We start from the raw sequence: 12,259 nt of genomic DNA on the forward strand, positions 1-12,259 counted from the left end.
TGTGAATCAGATCTGGCTTAACCGCCGTGTTTTGGCAAATTATCATGGACTTTTTTGTTTTGAAGAGTGAATTAATGTTTGGTATGTAAATAATGTATAATGTGCAAATAGTATGGAAAAATTTAGTGTTTCCACATATTCTTAAAATCTAATTAAATATAATTGTTATATTCGTAATATTTTTCTGTTGAAATGTGACTGACTACACAAAAAAATTAGATGAACAAATAAAACAATTTTGGTCAAAATTGTGCCTCGTTTAATTTTTTGGTATGCAAATAACATCAAACATTTACAATAAAAAATAACATTACAGATCAACAGTAAGACAGAAGGCTGAACTGATTGTTAAAGACAAGATAAGTGTAATTTAAGGTATGCATTCATGCATTTGCCACAATATATATCCAAGTTCTCTTTCATTCCATCTCAGAAACCCATCCAACACAACCATGAGAGGTTGGGGCTGCACCTGGCATAATCTGCTTCCAGATGCCATCATATGGATCTGGCTGTGGTCCTACACAAGAGAAACACAACACACAAAAGTTAGACATAAGTGCATAACTACATTTCAATTTAATTCATTATATCTGCTGTAACCATAATTTGGTTAGTCATAAGATTAAAAAAAAAAAAACTTAACTTGCTCACAAAGCAACAAAAAGTTAATCACCTGTATGCCTTGTACAGTGTGGACCTCTGACCGTCCCTGCCAACTGTTTTGGGTTTTTGCACCATCAGCTCACTAACCGGTTCAGGATGGATTCCCTTATAAGTAAAAGGCAGAAAGCAATTAAAGTCTGTAGTAACTACTTGGGGTGTTTTTATAATAATTTAGAGTTGTTATGGATACACATACGTTCTTAAAAAATAATGACAATATGATCACAAACCCACCTGTGCCATCTTTGCAAGCCACTCGTGCAGGCCAGGGGGGTGGAGCAGCCTGCAGACCCAGCTGTGAATAATGTGCGGTCTGGAACAGGATGGCAACTATGTGATTGCAAAATCCTTTAGCAGCCACACAACTGCAGACGAAAGCTTTCAGGTTGGCACTTTCTGCGTCCAGTGATATCTAGACACAATAAATTATATAGGTTAAAATTAGGACATACTTATGTTGCTACATCAATGTTCAGAATGACATGAAACTATAACTGTCAATAGGGTGACCAGATTTGAGTTTGTAAAAAAGAGGAGTGAAGTGAGTTTGTGAGATATTTCATCGAGAGTAATTGGTGTTCAGAGCTGCATACATGAAGCAAATATAATTACATTTCATCTATGTTCAATGTTATTTTATTATATAAGTATCAAAAGAGAGGACATGTCCAGGAAAAGAGGACTTCTGCTCACCATACTTTCAGAAAAATAATACTAGTAAGTGAAGAAAGTGCCGCAACCGCAGCAAAATGAACACGCATACGGGCAACTTAACATTTCTTATTTACAGCTTCACCAAATTTTTGGGTGTTATGTTAATCTCATGCCTTTTCACTTAAACATACACACAACATATTCACTGCGATGCCTTATATTACAAATTAATAACACCAGGATTTACAGTTGACGTAAACACACAGAGTTACCGGTGATGCGGCTATGGCTAAAGCTAGCTGAAGCTTACCTTGGTAATGGTGGATAAACTCTTCGTGGACGAATTTATATCCCATGTCCAATTTGTTTCCTTTAGTGGACGATTGCATCTTCACACTCTTCATCACATCGGTGCTGGTGAACTTCGGAACACAACTCAGGCTCTTCGAAAACACTCTAGGCTCTGCCATTCCTCCGCCAGCGAAGCACAAACCGGAACTAGGTTTACACGTTGATGACGAACTTCCGGTTTTTGCGAAAAAGGTCTATTGGCTGAAAGTGAGCACGCCTGTTTTGCTGATGAGTTTGATTGACAGATTTATTAGCCAATGGGGACATTAGTTAACCTGCCCATCTTTGATTCCTTTCATAATCAAAGGTGGGCAGGTTAGCGTGTTAGCTTTAGCACGGCTCCTGTAGGTTTATTGTCTTCGTTCTTCAAAACTTACTGGCTTGTGCAACTTTCTTGTGGACTTTGAAGCAAGGCAACAGTGGTTGAATGCAGTTGGCATTGAATGCAGAGAACTGTCTCCTGGTGATGGGATTTGCAATGTTTCACTCAGGATAGATTCTAATACTTTATCCTATTACTAAGCTATGATGCTAGAGTCATCCAACACCAGTCTATATGTTTTTTAATATTTTTTAATTTGTCTGAATTAAATTATTATATCTTTTACAGAACGATTTGGGTATGTTTAGTCAGTTTTAATGTCATAAAGTTCTTTTTACAATCTTTATGCTTTGTGGTTGTTTGTGGTAAAATACGTCCACACTTTAGATGAGGTGCTGCAAAACAATTAATAAACTATTAACAAAGTTAATTAATACATTTGTAAAGCTTATAAGCAGTTTAGTAATATGGATTTAGAAGACAATGGTCTGACTTTAGATGTTGATAAATCTTATTAACACTTTCAGGTATATGCAAGGCATCTATAGTGCTAATAAATATCTTACTAGTATCTGACACATTAATAAAGCCTATTCATTTGTTAAGTTAGTTAATAAAACTTACTAAGCTTATGAACACTTAGGCTTGTGTGAGACATCTATAATGCTAATAAATATCTTACTAGAACCCCAAACAATAATAATACTTCTTAATTTGTTAACAAAGGTTGTTAATAAATCTTATTAAGCTTATTAACACTGACACATTTGTTAGGCACCTATAATATCAGTAAATGCATCATTAGCCTCTTGAAAACATCCTAATAATAATGCTTGTAAATATGTTAACTAAGTAATGTAATAAACTTTGTTAGATTTATTGTACTAATAAATGTCTTACTAACACCCTGTAAATTCATTTATAATGCTTGTTAATGTGTTAAAAAAAGCTTAAGGAATCTTAATATAAAGTGTTATACCCAAAGTCCTTTTCCAATGCTTTGATTATCTCAGCTGGAACAATCATTTCCCTTACTTTGTTTGTCTTTACAAAGTGGACTTGAGTTTTAATTTCTGGAGATGACTCAATTGCTGGCAAGACTTGTTTTACAATAACACGATGACTGACTCCAATCTCATCTTCATAGTCACTCGCAGAACAGCTGTAGCCAATAATGCTCCAACCAAGCAGAGACTTTTGTGCAAAAGGCTGGTCTCTTCCCCCGCTGATCACTTCTATGGGAAGTAACGCTTGAGGACAATTATATCCTATGAGCAAGCCAACTTCACAACCAAGCTTGGGAGCCATTTCCTTTGACAAATGCTTTAGATGGGGCCAATTCTCTGCTGTCTTGTTTGTGGGAATATGAGATCTGTTGGCAGGAATATAGTCTCTGGTGTAGGTTGTTGGTAACTTGACTCTCAATTCTGAGTTCATGCATGTTACTCGAGGTCATTCAGCTTGTGACTGGACACAACCTTAGTTTTAGATGTTATTGTGGAGATCTTGAGCTTGACTGGCTCTGATGTGGTATTGAATGACTCTGCTGTTGTCAGGATTAGTTAGCCCTCTGGCTGTCACTTCCTGTTTTATTTTGAAGGCTGTCTTTTCTGTCTTCATTTCCAGTTCCTGCTGTGTGATCTGCTTCCTCCCTAATGTGCTCCACCTGTGCCTCATTGTCTTCCCTATATAAGCAGTGCTCTTTTCTCAAGCCAGTGCCAGATTGTCTTTCTTTCCCTGTGAGCAATCCAGCCTTAATCTCTCCAGAGTTCATAGAGCAATTTGTTCCTGATTCAGTCCTCTTTTGGATGGCCTCCTGAACTTATATTAAAGACTCTCATTCTGCCACTCCCTGACTCCACCATTGTGTCCGCCTGAGCTGCATCTGATAGCTGTGTCCTTTAGAATGAAGGTTGTATCGCTTTGAGTGTCAAGCAATGCATACACCAACTTTTCTTCTTGTGGGTTGTCTTTGGTGGAGATATAAACTGGAATGACTGAGGAAGTGCAACCTTGTAACTGTTGGTGCACCATTTACAGATGTTAATCGTTTATTGTATTTTTTGAAGAAGAAATTCATTTTAAAAGAATTCCGTTTTTTTATGTGAATATGGAATTTAGCCAAGAATAACAACATATTTATAAAAAAAGAAAGCATCACAACCTTTCTGTTCAAAACTATGAAAACCAAATATTATGTTTTTATAATAAAGTTCTCAGACAGATGTACTAGCAGCATAGCTGTCAGGTAAACTGCAGCAGTTTGTGTCTCAGAAAAACTAACAACAATTATTAATGCTAATACTCACACTTATTAAGATCTGTGACTTTAGAGTGTGTCTTTGCACAGAAACATGAGACAGTAAATGGATGTGAACATCATCAGACGTGTCACTAATGGTAGGAAAGTCTGTAGGTTCTGTTATGTCTGCAGCATGTCAAAGAGTCACATAGAACTGAAAAATCATTTTAGATTCTCAGGCAGAGGAGGAACACCAATGTGTTGTAGAATGTATTTTTACAAGACTGAAAGAATGTATTTTAATCTCAGTTTGGTGTTTTGACCCCTCCCTAATGAATTTCTGGTAGAACCTGTTTTCTCCTAATTTTGATGAACTTTTTCCTGAATGACAGACAAGCAGAAGCTGATGGTTTTCTGTCGGGGATTTTTTCTTTCTTTCAGGGATTTCAGTGGAGCTGGAGTCCAGTGCTGAGGAAGCTGCAAGCATGTATGAGCAGAAACTGGGGTCCCTTACCCGGGAATCTTCCTCTGAAGTGGATCTGTTCTCAACAGAGCACGACAGACGTGATGCTGAGCAGTGATGTGGACAGACTTTCTCTGACATTACCCTTTTTGATACAGTTGTTAACCATAAACAGACTTTTCCAAAATGCATTGCTTCATCTAATAAATGTGACTGACAGGTACGCTGGCTAAATGCTGAATTGAATGTTACATTTGATTGATTGCATGAAGAAGCCCATAAAGTAAAATCCAAAACTGTTTCTTTGTTTCTGTTGTTGAAAAACGTATTCATGTTAAGTTTATAATAAATATACCGCATTGCCATGAAACTATTTTGCTTATTTTCATAACAACGGCTTTGAAAAAGTCAACATCAACTTTGTTAAGAACTCTCTAAAACTTAAAATGGGAAACATGGAACCACTAAAGACCAACCCCTGAATAAAGCAAATCTAACATGAACATTTTCAACTCCAGTTTGGATTAAATGAACATTCATGTTTGGAGTTGTACAAGTGTTTGATGCAATTCCTCATAGATGTGGTTTTCCAGATCATCACTCCCCAAGACATCCTGTAAGACCAATCCAGCTTCAGCAGCAGGTCCAGAAAAAAAACAATTTTTCTAAAGGACTGGTTGCTGGCAGCAACCTAAAGGACTTAGAGATCAAGGTCAAATAATATTTTATAATTACATTGGGCATACAACTATGGAATCCATCATGGTGATTTGACTATATACTGCATGGTAAAATGACTTTAGTCTTTAGGGGATTTAAAGCTAAACTATTCTTTTCATTTTGTTTGCAATTTCTTGATATTTTAGCCACATTTTCAAATTTACAATCAATCGAATGTGAATAGATTTTGCAAAGTTGTACAGATCTGTTTTAATGTGACTTTTTATGTCCTAAAATGTGAAAAATCTGCCTCATATAATTGGTTTAAATCTCCACTAGAGGGCGATCACATGTAAATTGTAATCTTCATTGTAGACTTCATAATGACAGGAACTTTTCTAACATTCAACAAAGATGTGATGGTTTTAGGTGAATACAAGTTTGATCTTTAGTCTTTGAGGACAAAGGAGTTTGGAATGACAGGAATGTTTCTCTTTGACTGTCTGCTCACGGATCACAACAGTTATGCTCTTCTTCTGATCTTTGCTGAACATGCATCACTGTAACACAAAGGTTCTGGAACAGAGGCTGTTAGAATCCTGAGATTTATATAAAAATGAAGACCAAATGGTCTGCAAACAAATTCTGAGGAGCTTCAATGTCCTCATTTCACAGGAGTTTTCATATTAGTGTCAAATGACATCATTTTCTTCAGAGTAAACAGTTTGATTCCTTAACAAAGTGAACTTTTTACACAAAGATTTGAGGAACATCTTTTCTATTTTTGGTGACTTGATGAGACATTACCAAGCTTTTATCTTAACCTAATAAAATTATGAACTAACAAGGTAATCCCTAAATTCTGAGGTTTCATCTCAGGTGTGTCAATCAAAATGTGAGTCCAGCTGATCTGAGGAGAAAGACAAAAAGGTGAAATGAACAGCAGCTGTGTTTCCTGCAGGAGGAACTTTTTTAAGCTCCTCTTGTTTGTTTGCTTCTCATTCAGAGTCTGGAAAGATGGGAGCTGAGTCGTTTTTGGCCCTTTGTGTTTTGGCTGTTTTCTTTAGCAAAGGTTTGTAGCTTTATTTGAAGGATTAGTTATACTGCAGATTAAAATTTGTTTTTCATAAATCAAACATGAAAAACCTTCTCTTTAGGATTAAGCTTACCTGTTACTAGAGAAACCCAGGATGCAGACCATAAAAACATGGGAAGAAAAGCTGGTGAGAATTAATGCTAAGAAATGTGTACAGAAAATATTCTTGGTGGATGTTTACTACTACCTCATCTGTTTCCTTCCCAAAATTCAGATTTAGATCATGGCCTTGATCTTCAACAGTCATTGGATTCCAGGTTGGAAAATCTGGTTAAAGAAGGTGAGTTGGAGAATAAACAAGTGGTTTGGTTTCTCAAATGTACAAAAGAAGAAAAAATTAACACTAGAATTTTTTACAGTTTTTTAATTTTAAAGTAACGTATCATTTTTGTCAGTACAACTGGAAACCAATGAGGTGGAAGCCGTGGCATCCTTTGCCAAAGCAAGGAGTGTAGGACTTAAAGTGGGCAACCAGACTGTGTCCGACGCCGCCAGCAACCAGACTGTGTCCGACGCCGCCAGCAACCAGACTGTGTCCGACGCCGCCAGCAACCAGACTGTGTCCGACGCCGCCAGCAACCAGACTGTGTCCGACGCCGCCAGCAACCAGACTGTGTCCGACGCCGCCAGCAACCAGACTGTGTCCGACGCCGCCAGCAACCAGACTGTGTCCGACGCCGCCAGCAACCAGACTGTGTCCGACGCCGCCAGCAACCAGACTGTGTCCGACGCCGCCAGCAACCAGACTGTGTCCGACGCCGCCAGCAACCAGACTGTGTCCGACGCCGCCAGCAACCAGACTGTGTCCGACGCCGCCAGCAACCAGACTGTGTCCGACGCCGCCAGCAACCAGACTGTGTCCGACGCCGCCAGCAACCAGACTGTGTCCGACGCCGCCAGCAACCAGACTGTGTCCGACGCCGCCAGCAACCAGACTGTGTCCGACGCCGCCAGCAACCAGACTGTGTCCGACGCCGCCAGCAACCAGACTGTGTCCGACGCCGCCAGCAACCAGACTGTGTCCGACGCCGCCAGCAACCAGACTGTGTCCGACGCCGCCAGCAACCAGACTGTGTCCGACGCCGCCAGCAACCAGACTGTGTCCGACGCCGCCAGCAACCAGACTGTGTCCGACGCCGCCAGCAACCAGACTGTGTCCGACGCCGCCAGCAACCAGACTGTGTCCGACGCCGCCAGCAACCAGACTGTGTCCTTCAGCCTTCTTCAATAAATTTGATTCTTACATCTTTAGAATTTGGCTCTTCCTGTAATTCTTGTGCTATCTTAGATGACCCCACCCTTTTCTCTTTACCATAACAAAGGTGGAAAAATTTCATGTAATCCATAGAAACGGTGAAGAACACAAATCATTGAAGAAAAAAGGTTCAGCGCACTGTCTAGTGGGTCTAGATGGCCCAACTCACAATCTTAAAGTGCGTAGGATAGTACAAGGGTTACGATATCATGTAAAGACCAGTCTGCCATAATCGCCAGACATATGTGCACATCAAATGACTTGAGCAAGACTCATGATTTTCGTATATAACTAATGTATAAAAGAACAGTGTGCAAAATGTCAATGTTCAATTTTCTTCCACATCTGAAAATTTTGCACCTTTATTTGGACATTCATTCATTCATATTTGACCGTTTATTCCCTTTCGGGTTCACGGGGTTGCTGGAGCCTATCCCGGCCACTTGGGCGTAGGCAAGGGATGCCCTGGACTGGTCGCCAGTATGTCGCAGGGTAGAACTGTCATTTAAATGAAGACTTATCCCTTGTGCTATCTTAGATGACCCCACCCTTACTTTGATGTATTCTCCATACCATGATAAAGGTGAAAAGAGTTCATGTATTCCTGGGACACCAGCAAGGTTCACAAATAATCAAAGAAAAAAAGTTCAGCCCACTGTCTAGTGGGTCTAGATGACCCAACTCCCAATGTTAAAGTGCCCAGGATAGCACAAGGGTTAAGTCGAATTCCTGGACATTTTGGGAAATCAAATCACCTTTTTTCTTTAGATGGTGATAAAATATTGTCTTGTAATGAACATTTGTTCTGTATTGTTTAAAAATTGCTAACCAGTTTTGAAACTAAATCTTTTTTTATATATTTTTTGAACTGATTCATTCACAACAATATATCAGGAGTCTGGACAAAGACATTTTTCTTTATATTTAATGTTCATTTAGAATAAGCATTAGAAAAAAAAGTTTTAAACAATCACAAAATGCATTATATTCCTAAAAAAAGAGATGCACTTCAGTCCAGATCTAGTGTGTGGGGGTTGTAACAATAGGAACTATTGTGTGTTTGTTTCTAGTCAGAAGTTGCACAGTCAGAATGAATGGGCTCATGCACCTATTCTGTGTTACGTTTCTTGAGTGAAGACCAGAACATAGCAGGGATCAGTTTAAGATGTGCTCCAACCCAAAGTCTACATTTCTGTGGTATGTATGGAAACACACATATATCTCTGGAGAAGCTCCCACCGTCAGTACTTGGGTCATCAAACTTCAGAAGTTTGACCAGTGAATCTAGAGGATCAAGAAGGAGAAACAATGATACAAGAGTCGCCAGAGGAGAAATGGGGATACACTAGGGGAGGAGACACATGGAAACACCAGATAGATGCTGGCTATGAAAGATTATTTTAAGAACAGCTAAATCAGGGGGGCCCACACTTCCTTTTGGCATGTGAGCTACTTTTGAGACGACAATGTCTTAAAGATCTACCTATATATAAATGTATATATATACATTTTGAGCCTAAATACTATTTAATAAACATAGTATTATGAACTATTAGTACATAACATTATTTATGTACTGATAATTCAAAAACTATACCGTAAGAGTACACAAATTTATGTATGGAGATACTTTAGTGTTAACAGATGAGGTGTTTTATTACAAAAACATAAAGCAGCGACTATCGTATTTCATGCTCTGCTGTAAACCTGGCAATGGGGGGAGCATGGCATTTTTAAAGCGCGGCTAGCTCCATGGTAAGCGCTTGGATCCATCGGGCCGGAACCGCAAAGGGACGCGGGGAAACCCGTGCCTCAAACATCCAGTGGGCTGAAGCGGCCTTCTACCGGGGACTTGACGTGCCGTGGGGCAGGTATCAACTTTCTGATGACAGACAGAATTTGCGCTCAGTGTATTTAAACACGCATGTAGTGACGAATGTAACAGAGGATGTTCGATTGGACGTTTGGCATGTCAATCAAGTCACGTACTTCTCGGAGGATTTTGATTCGCTGACAGATTTTTTAGAAATATATGTATGTTTTTTTGGTTACTCATCATTGCTGGCCTGGGATCTACCCTCATGTCCTTGAAGATCGACTGGTCGATCGCGATCAACGTAATGCACACCCCTGAGCTAAATGATCAGAATGCTCATTTTTACTTTTTGATTTCTTTTTTTTTTTTCCTCTTAAGGCAAAAATGAGACCAACAAACTGCATGAAATGCTTGAAGTGACTCAGTTCTTATCAACTAACTCCTACACTAATGAAGTTAAGGCACATTTGGCTGTAGAACTACAAACACAGTCATTCCATTCACCTGTGTGTTTCCCGCCCTATTTAGGAAGGTTCTGGATAAGATTTACCATGAAGATGTCTTAAGTTGACACATCTGGGGCCTCATTTATAAAACTTTGCGTAGGATTTGCGTCAGAAGTGGCGTACGGATGAAACATAGGACGTGCGTACGCACAGAAATATTCGGATTTATAAAACCGTGCACACGCACATCCTACGCATCTTTCCCTTAATAAATCACAACCAATTCTAAATGCAGCGCAGCTTTTGCGGCTGTATGACACGCCCATAGTTGCCCATAAATAGTCCATGAAACGCCCACAAATGAATATTCATTGATTGCGAAACCATGGCAAACACCGAGAGGACATCAAAAAAACGTAACTTCACTCAATGTGAAGTAGAAGTTATCGTTGGCGAGGTGGAAAGAGGAGGAAAGTGTTGTTTGGAGGGCACAGTGTGGGCATTACTAATGCCTAAAAGCCACGTGAGTGGCAAACGGTGGCAGACGCCGTAATGCTGTAGCCTCACAACCTTGGAGCGTGGCCGAAATAAAAAAGAAATGGTCGGACATCAAAGTCGAGGCAAAAAAACCTCTGGCGCTGCATCGCCAGAGTGTGTTTGCCACGGGGGGGGGGGGGGGGGGGGGGGAGCTGACCCCTTTTGATGAGAGACTAGCGGCAAGAATTGGGGAATCCCTTAGTGGAGTGGTGACTGAGGCGCAGGGGGACGCCGACGCACCAAATGCACCGGGTGACACACCCCCAAAAGCCCGCAGAGGTCCAACAGGACGGCTCGAGGAAGTCGGAACCGGCTCATAAGCCACTCGTCCTCATTTGTCAGCAAGGAAGTCTTCTCTAAAGATGCGTTCACTCCGAATTCTTCCATTTGCCACATCTTCTAAGAGCGCAAGATCAGCCATTGTGCGTCATAACGCATTGTGATGGGGCATTTTATTTCCCTCCATTTAATTACATCTGACAAGCTACAGATGTCGGTAATAATCCACGTGGAAATGGGAAACTGTTCAGCGCAAATGTAATTTCTTGTTGCTTTCTGAATGGTTGAGACATACGCCATACATTGTTTCATCAAAAATAAAACAAACTAAAGGCAAATGCATGAATACCATAATTCTGTAGCTTATGAAGAAATGTTTTACTATGAAAACAACTTTCCCCAGTGGACAATTAATACATCTGTCCGTCCGTCCGCCCGCACCTATATCTGCTCCGCCAGACGGACACACTGACGAGAATATCAGTTTTGTACATTATTTCGTTCTGTTAACTATATTATTTATGAGGATGAATTGCACAAAATGCCAATATTGCAGAACAAATTTCACTTTTCTTTTTGCAAATAAGTGTTCATTTGAATTTCTGTTGTAATTTTCGTTTGATTTTTTTGTTTGTTTCACTGCTGATCGATCAAACGGGTGTTCGTATAGGCTGTTAATTGTAAGACTTGCTTTGTGAAGTCTTCGTGTTATTTATGAGAGGCAGTATTGTCATTTTCCCTTTCACGTGTTTCTTCCATCTGCCGACGGCGTCGCCTTTTTCTCATTTCACCCGTTTTTGTGCGTACGCCTGGGTCAGAGTTTGCGTGAAGGACCGCACATTTTCCCGTCAAGTTTGCTTTTTATAAATCTCAACTATTGCGTAGAGAGTGGCGTACGCCTTCTTTTGTGCTTACGCAACGTTTATAAATGAGGCCCCTGGTCTTCAAATCTTCTTCCTTGAAACTCGGCACGCGAGTATTTTCCTCCCACATGATTCCATCTGAATACATAGTCCACAAATCAATGCATGGAAAAATTCAACTAACTTTATGGTGATATGACACAGTCAGGGATTTGCAACCTGAAGCTCTGGAGCCACATGGGGCTCTTTGAGCAATTGTAGATTTCTGCTTGAAGAAAAAAAAACATTCTTAATTTTTAGAATGAACGTATATTTGGGACTTCTGGGATGCATTTAGGAAAAGTAAATAGACAGATAAGTCCTACCATGATTCAACAGTATGTATCACTCCACCAGAATCCTGACAGCCATGATGCACCTACAATTCGTTCATCGATAAAACTTTGTAGTTGATCAAAGTCGCACCAAAAGAAGTTCATGGATTTTTGAGTGCAGTGTACCACAAAGAACTTGTTCAAGCACAACCATAATACATACATAAAGGTGTGCTAGGCTGTCAACATTTTACAAATTATTAAAGGGCAGTAGAGAGAACAACAGGAAGAGAAA

The 12,259-nt window shown here is 39.9% G+C and overlaps 1 protein-coding gene and 1 long non-coding RNA gene across 2 annotated transcripts; one reads left to right on the top strand and one right to left on the bottom strand.

Moving 5' to 3' along the window:
• Window positions 1-236: 236 nt before the first annotated feature.
• LOC144996317 (uncharacterized) lies at window positions 237-1,806 on the bottom strand. Its single transcript, XR_013659313.1, has 4 exons — window positions 1,631-1,806; window positions 901-1,078; window positions 677-771; window positions 237-520 (listed from the first exon to the last, which is right to left on the bottom strand). It is a non-coding gene; the product is annotated as an uncharacterized LOC144996317 (long non-coding RNA).
• A 4,527-nt stretch (window positions 1,807-6,333) lies between these two features.
• LOC144996565 (uncharacterized) lies at window positions 6,334-7,708 on the top strand. The gene is made up of 4 exons (XM_078956165.1): window positions 6,334-6,430; window positions 6,516-6,581; window positions 6,669-6,734; window positions 6,850-7,708. Exons 1-4 carry the CDS (start codon window positions 6,376-6,378, stop codon window positions 7,683-7,685), a joined length of 1,023 nt encoding a protein of 340 aa, XP_078812291.1. The 5' UTR covers window positions 6,334-6,375; the 3' UTR covers window positions 7,686-7,708.
• The last annotated feature ends 4,551 nt before the right edge of the window (window positions 7,709-12,259 follow it).

Source organism: Oryzias latipes, chromosome 12, assembly GCF_053564925.1.
Source record: "Oryzias latipes strain Hd-rR chromosome 12, Olatipes_Hd-rR_3.1".
NCBI classification, from domain to species: Eukaryota; Metazoa; Chordata; class Actinopteri; order Beloniformes; family Adrianichthyidae; genus Oryzias; species Oryzias latipes.

Bases quoted from the DNA above. Each gene is read 5' to 3' on its own strand.
- LOC144996565 (XM_078956165.1), top strand. From the start codon at position 6,376: ATGGGAGCTGAGTCGTTTTTGGCCCTTTGTGTTTTGGCTGTTTTCTTT. The intron at 6,582-6,668 runs GTGAGAATTAAT...CCCAAAATTCAG, and splicing joins AAACATGGGAAGAAAAGCTG to ATTTAGATCATGGCCTTGAT. The intron at 6,735-6,849 runs GTGAGTTGGAGA...CATTTTTGTCAG, and splicing joins GGAAAATCTGGTTAAAGAAG to TACAACTGGAAACCAATGAG.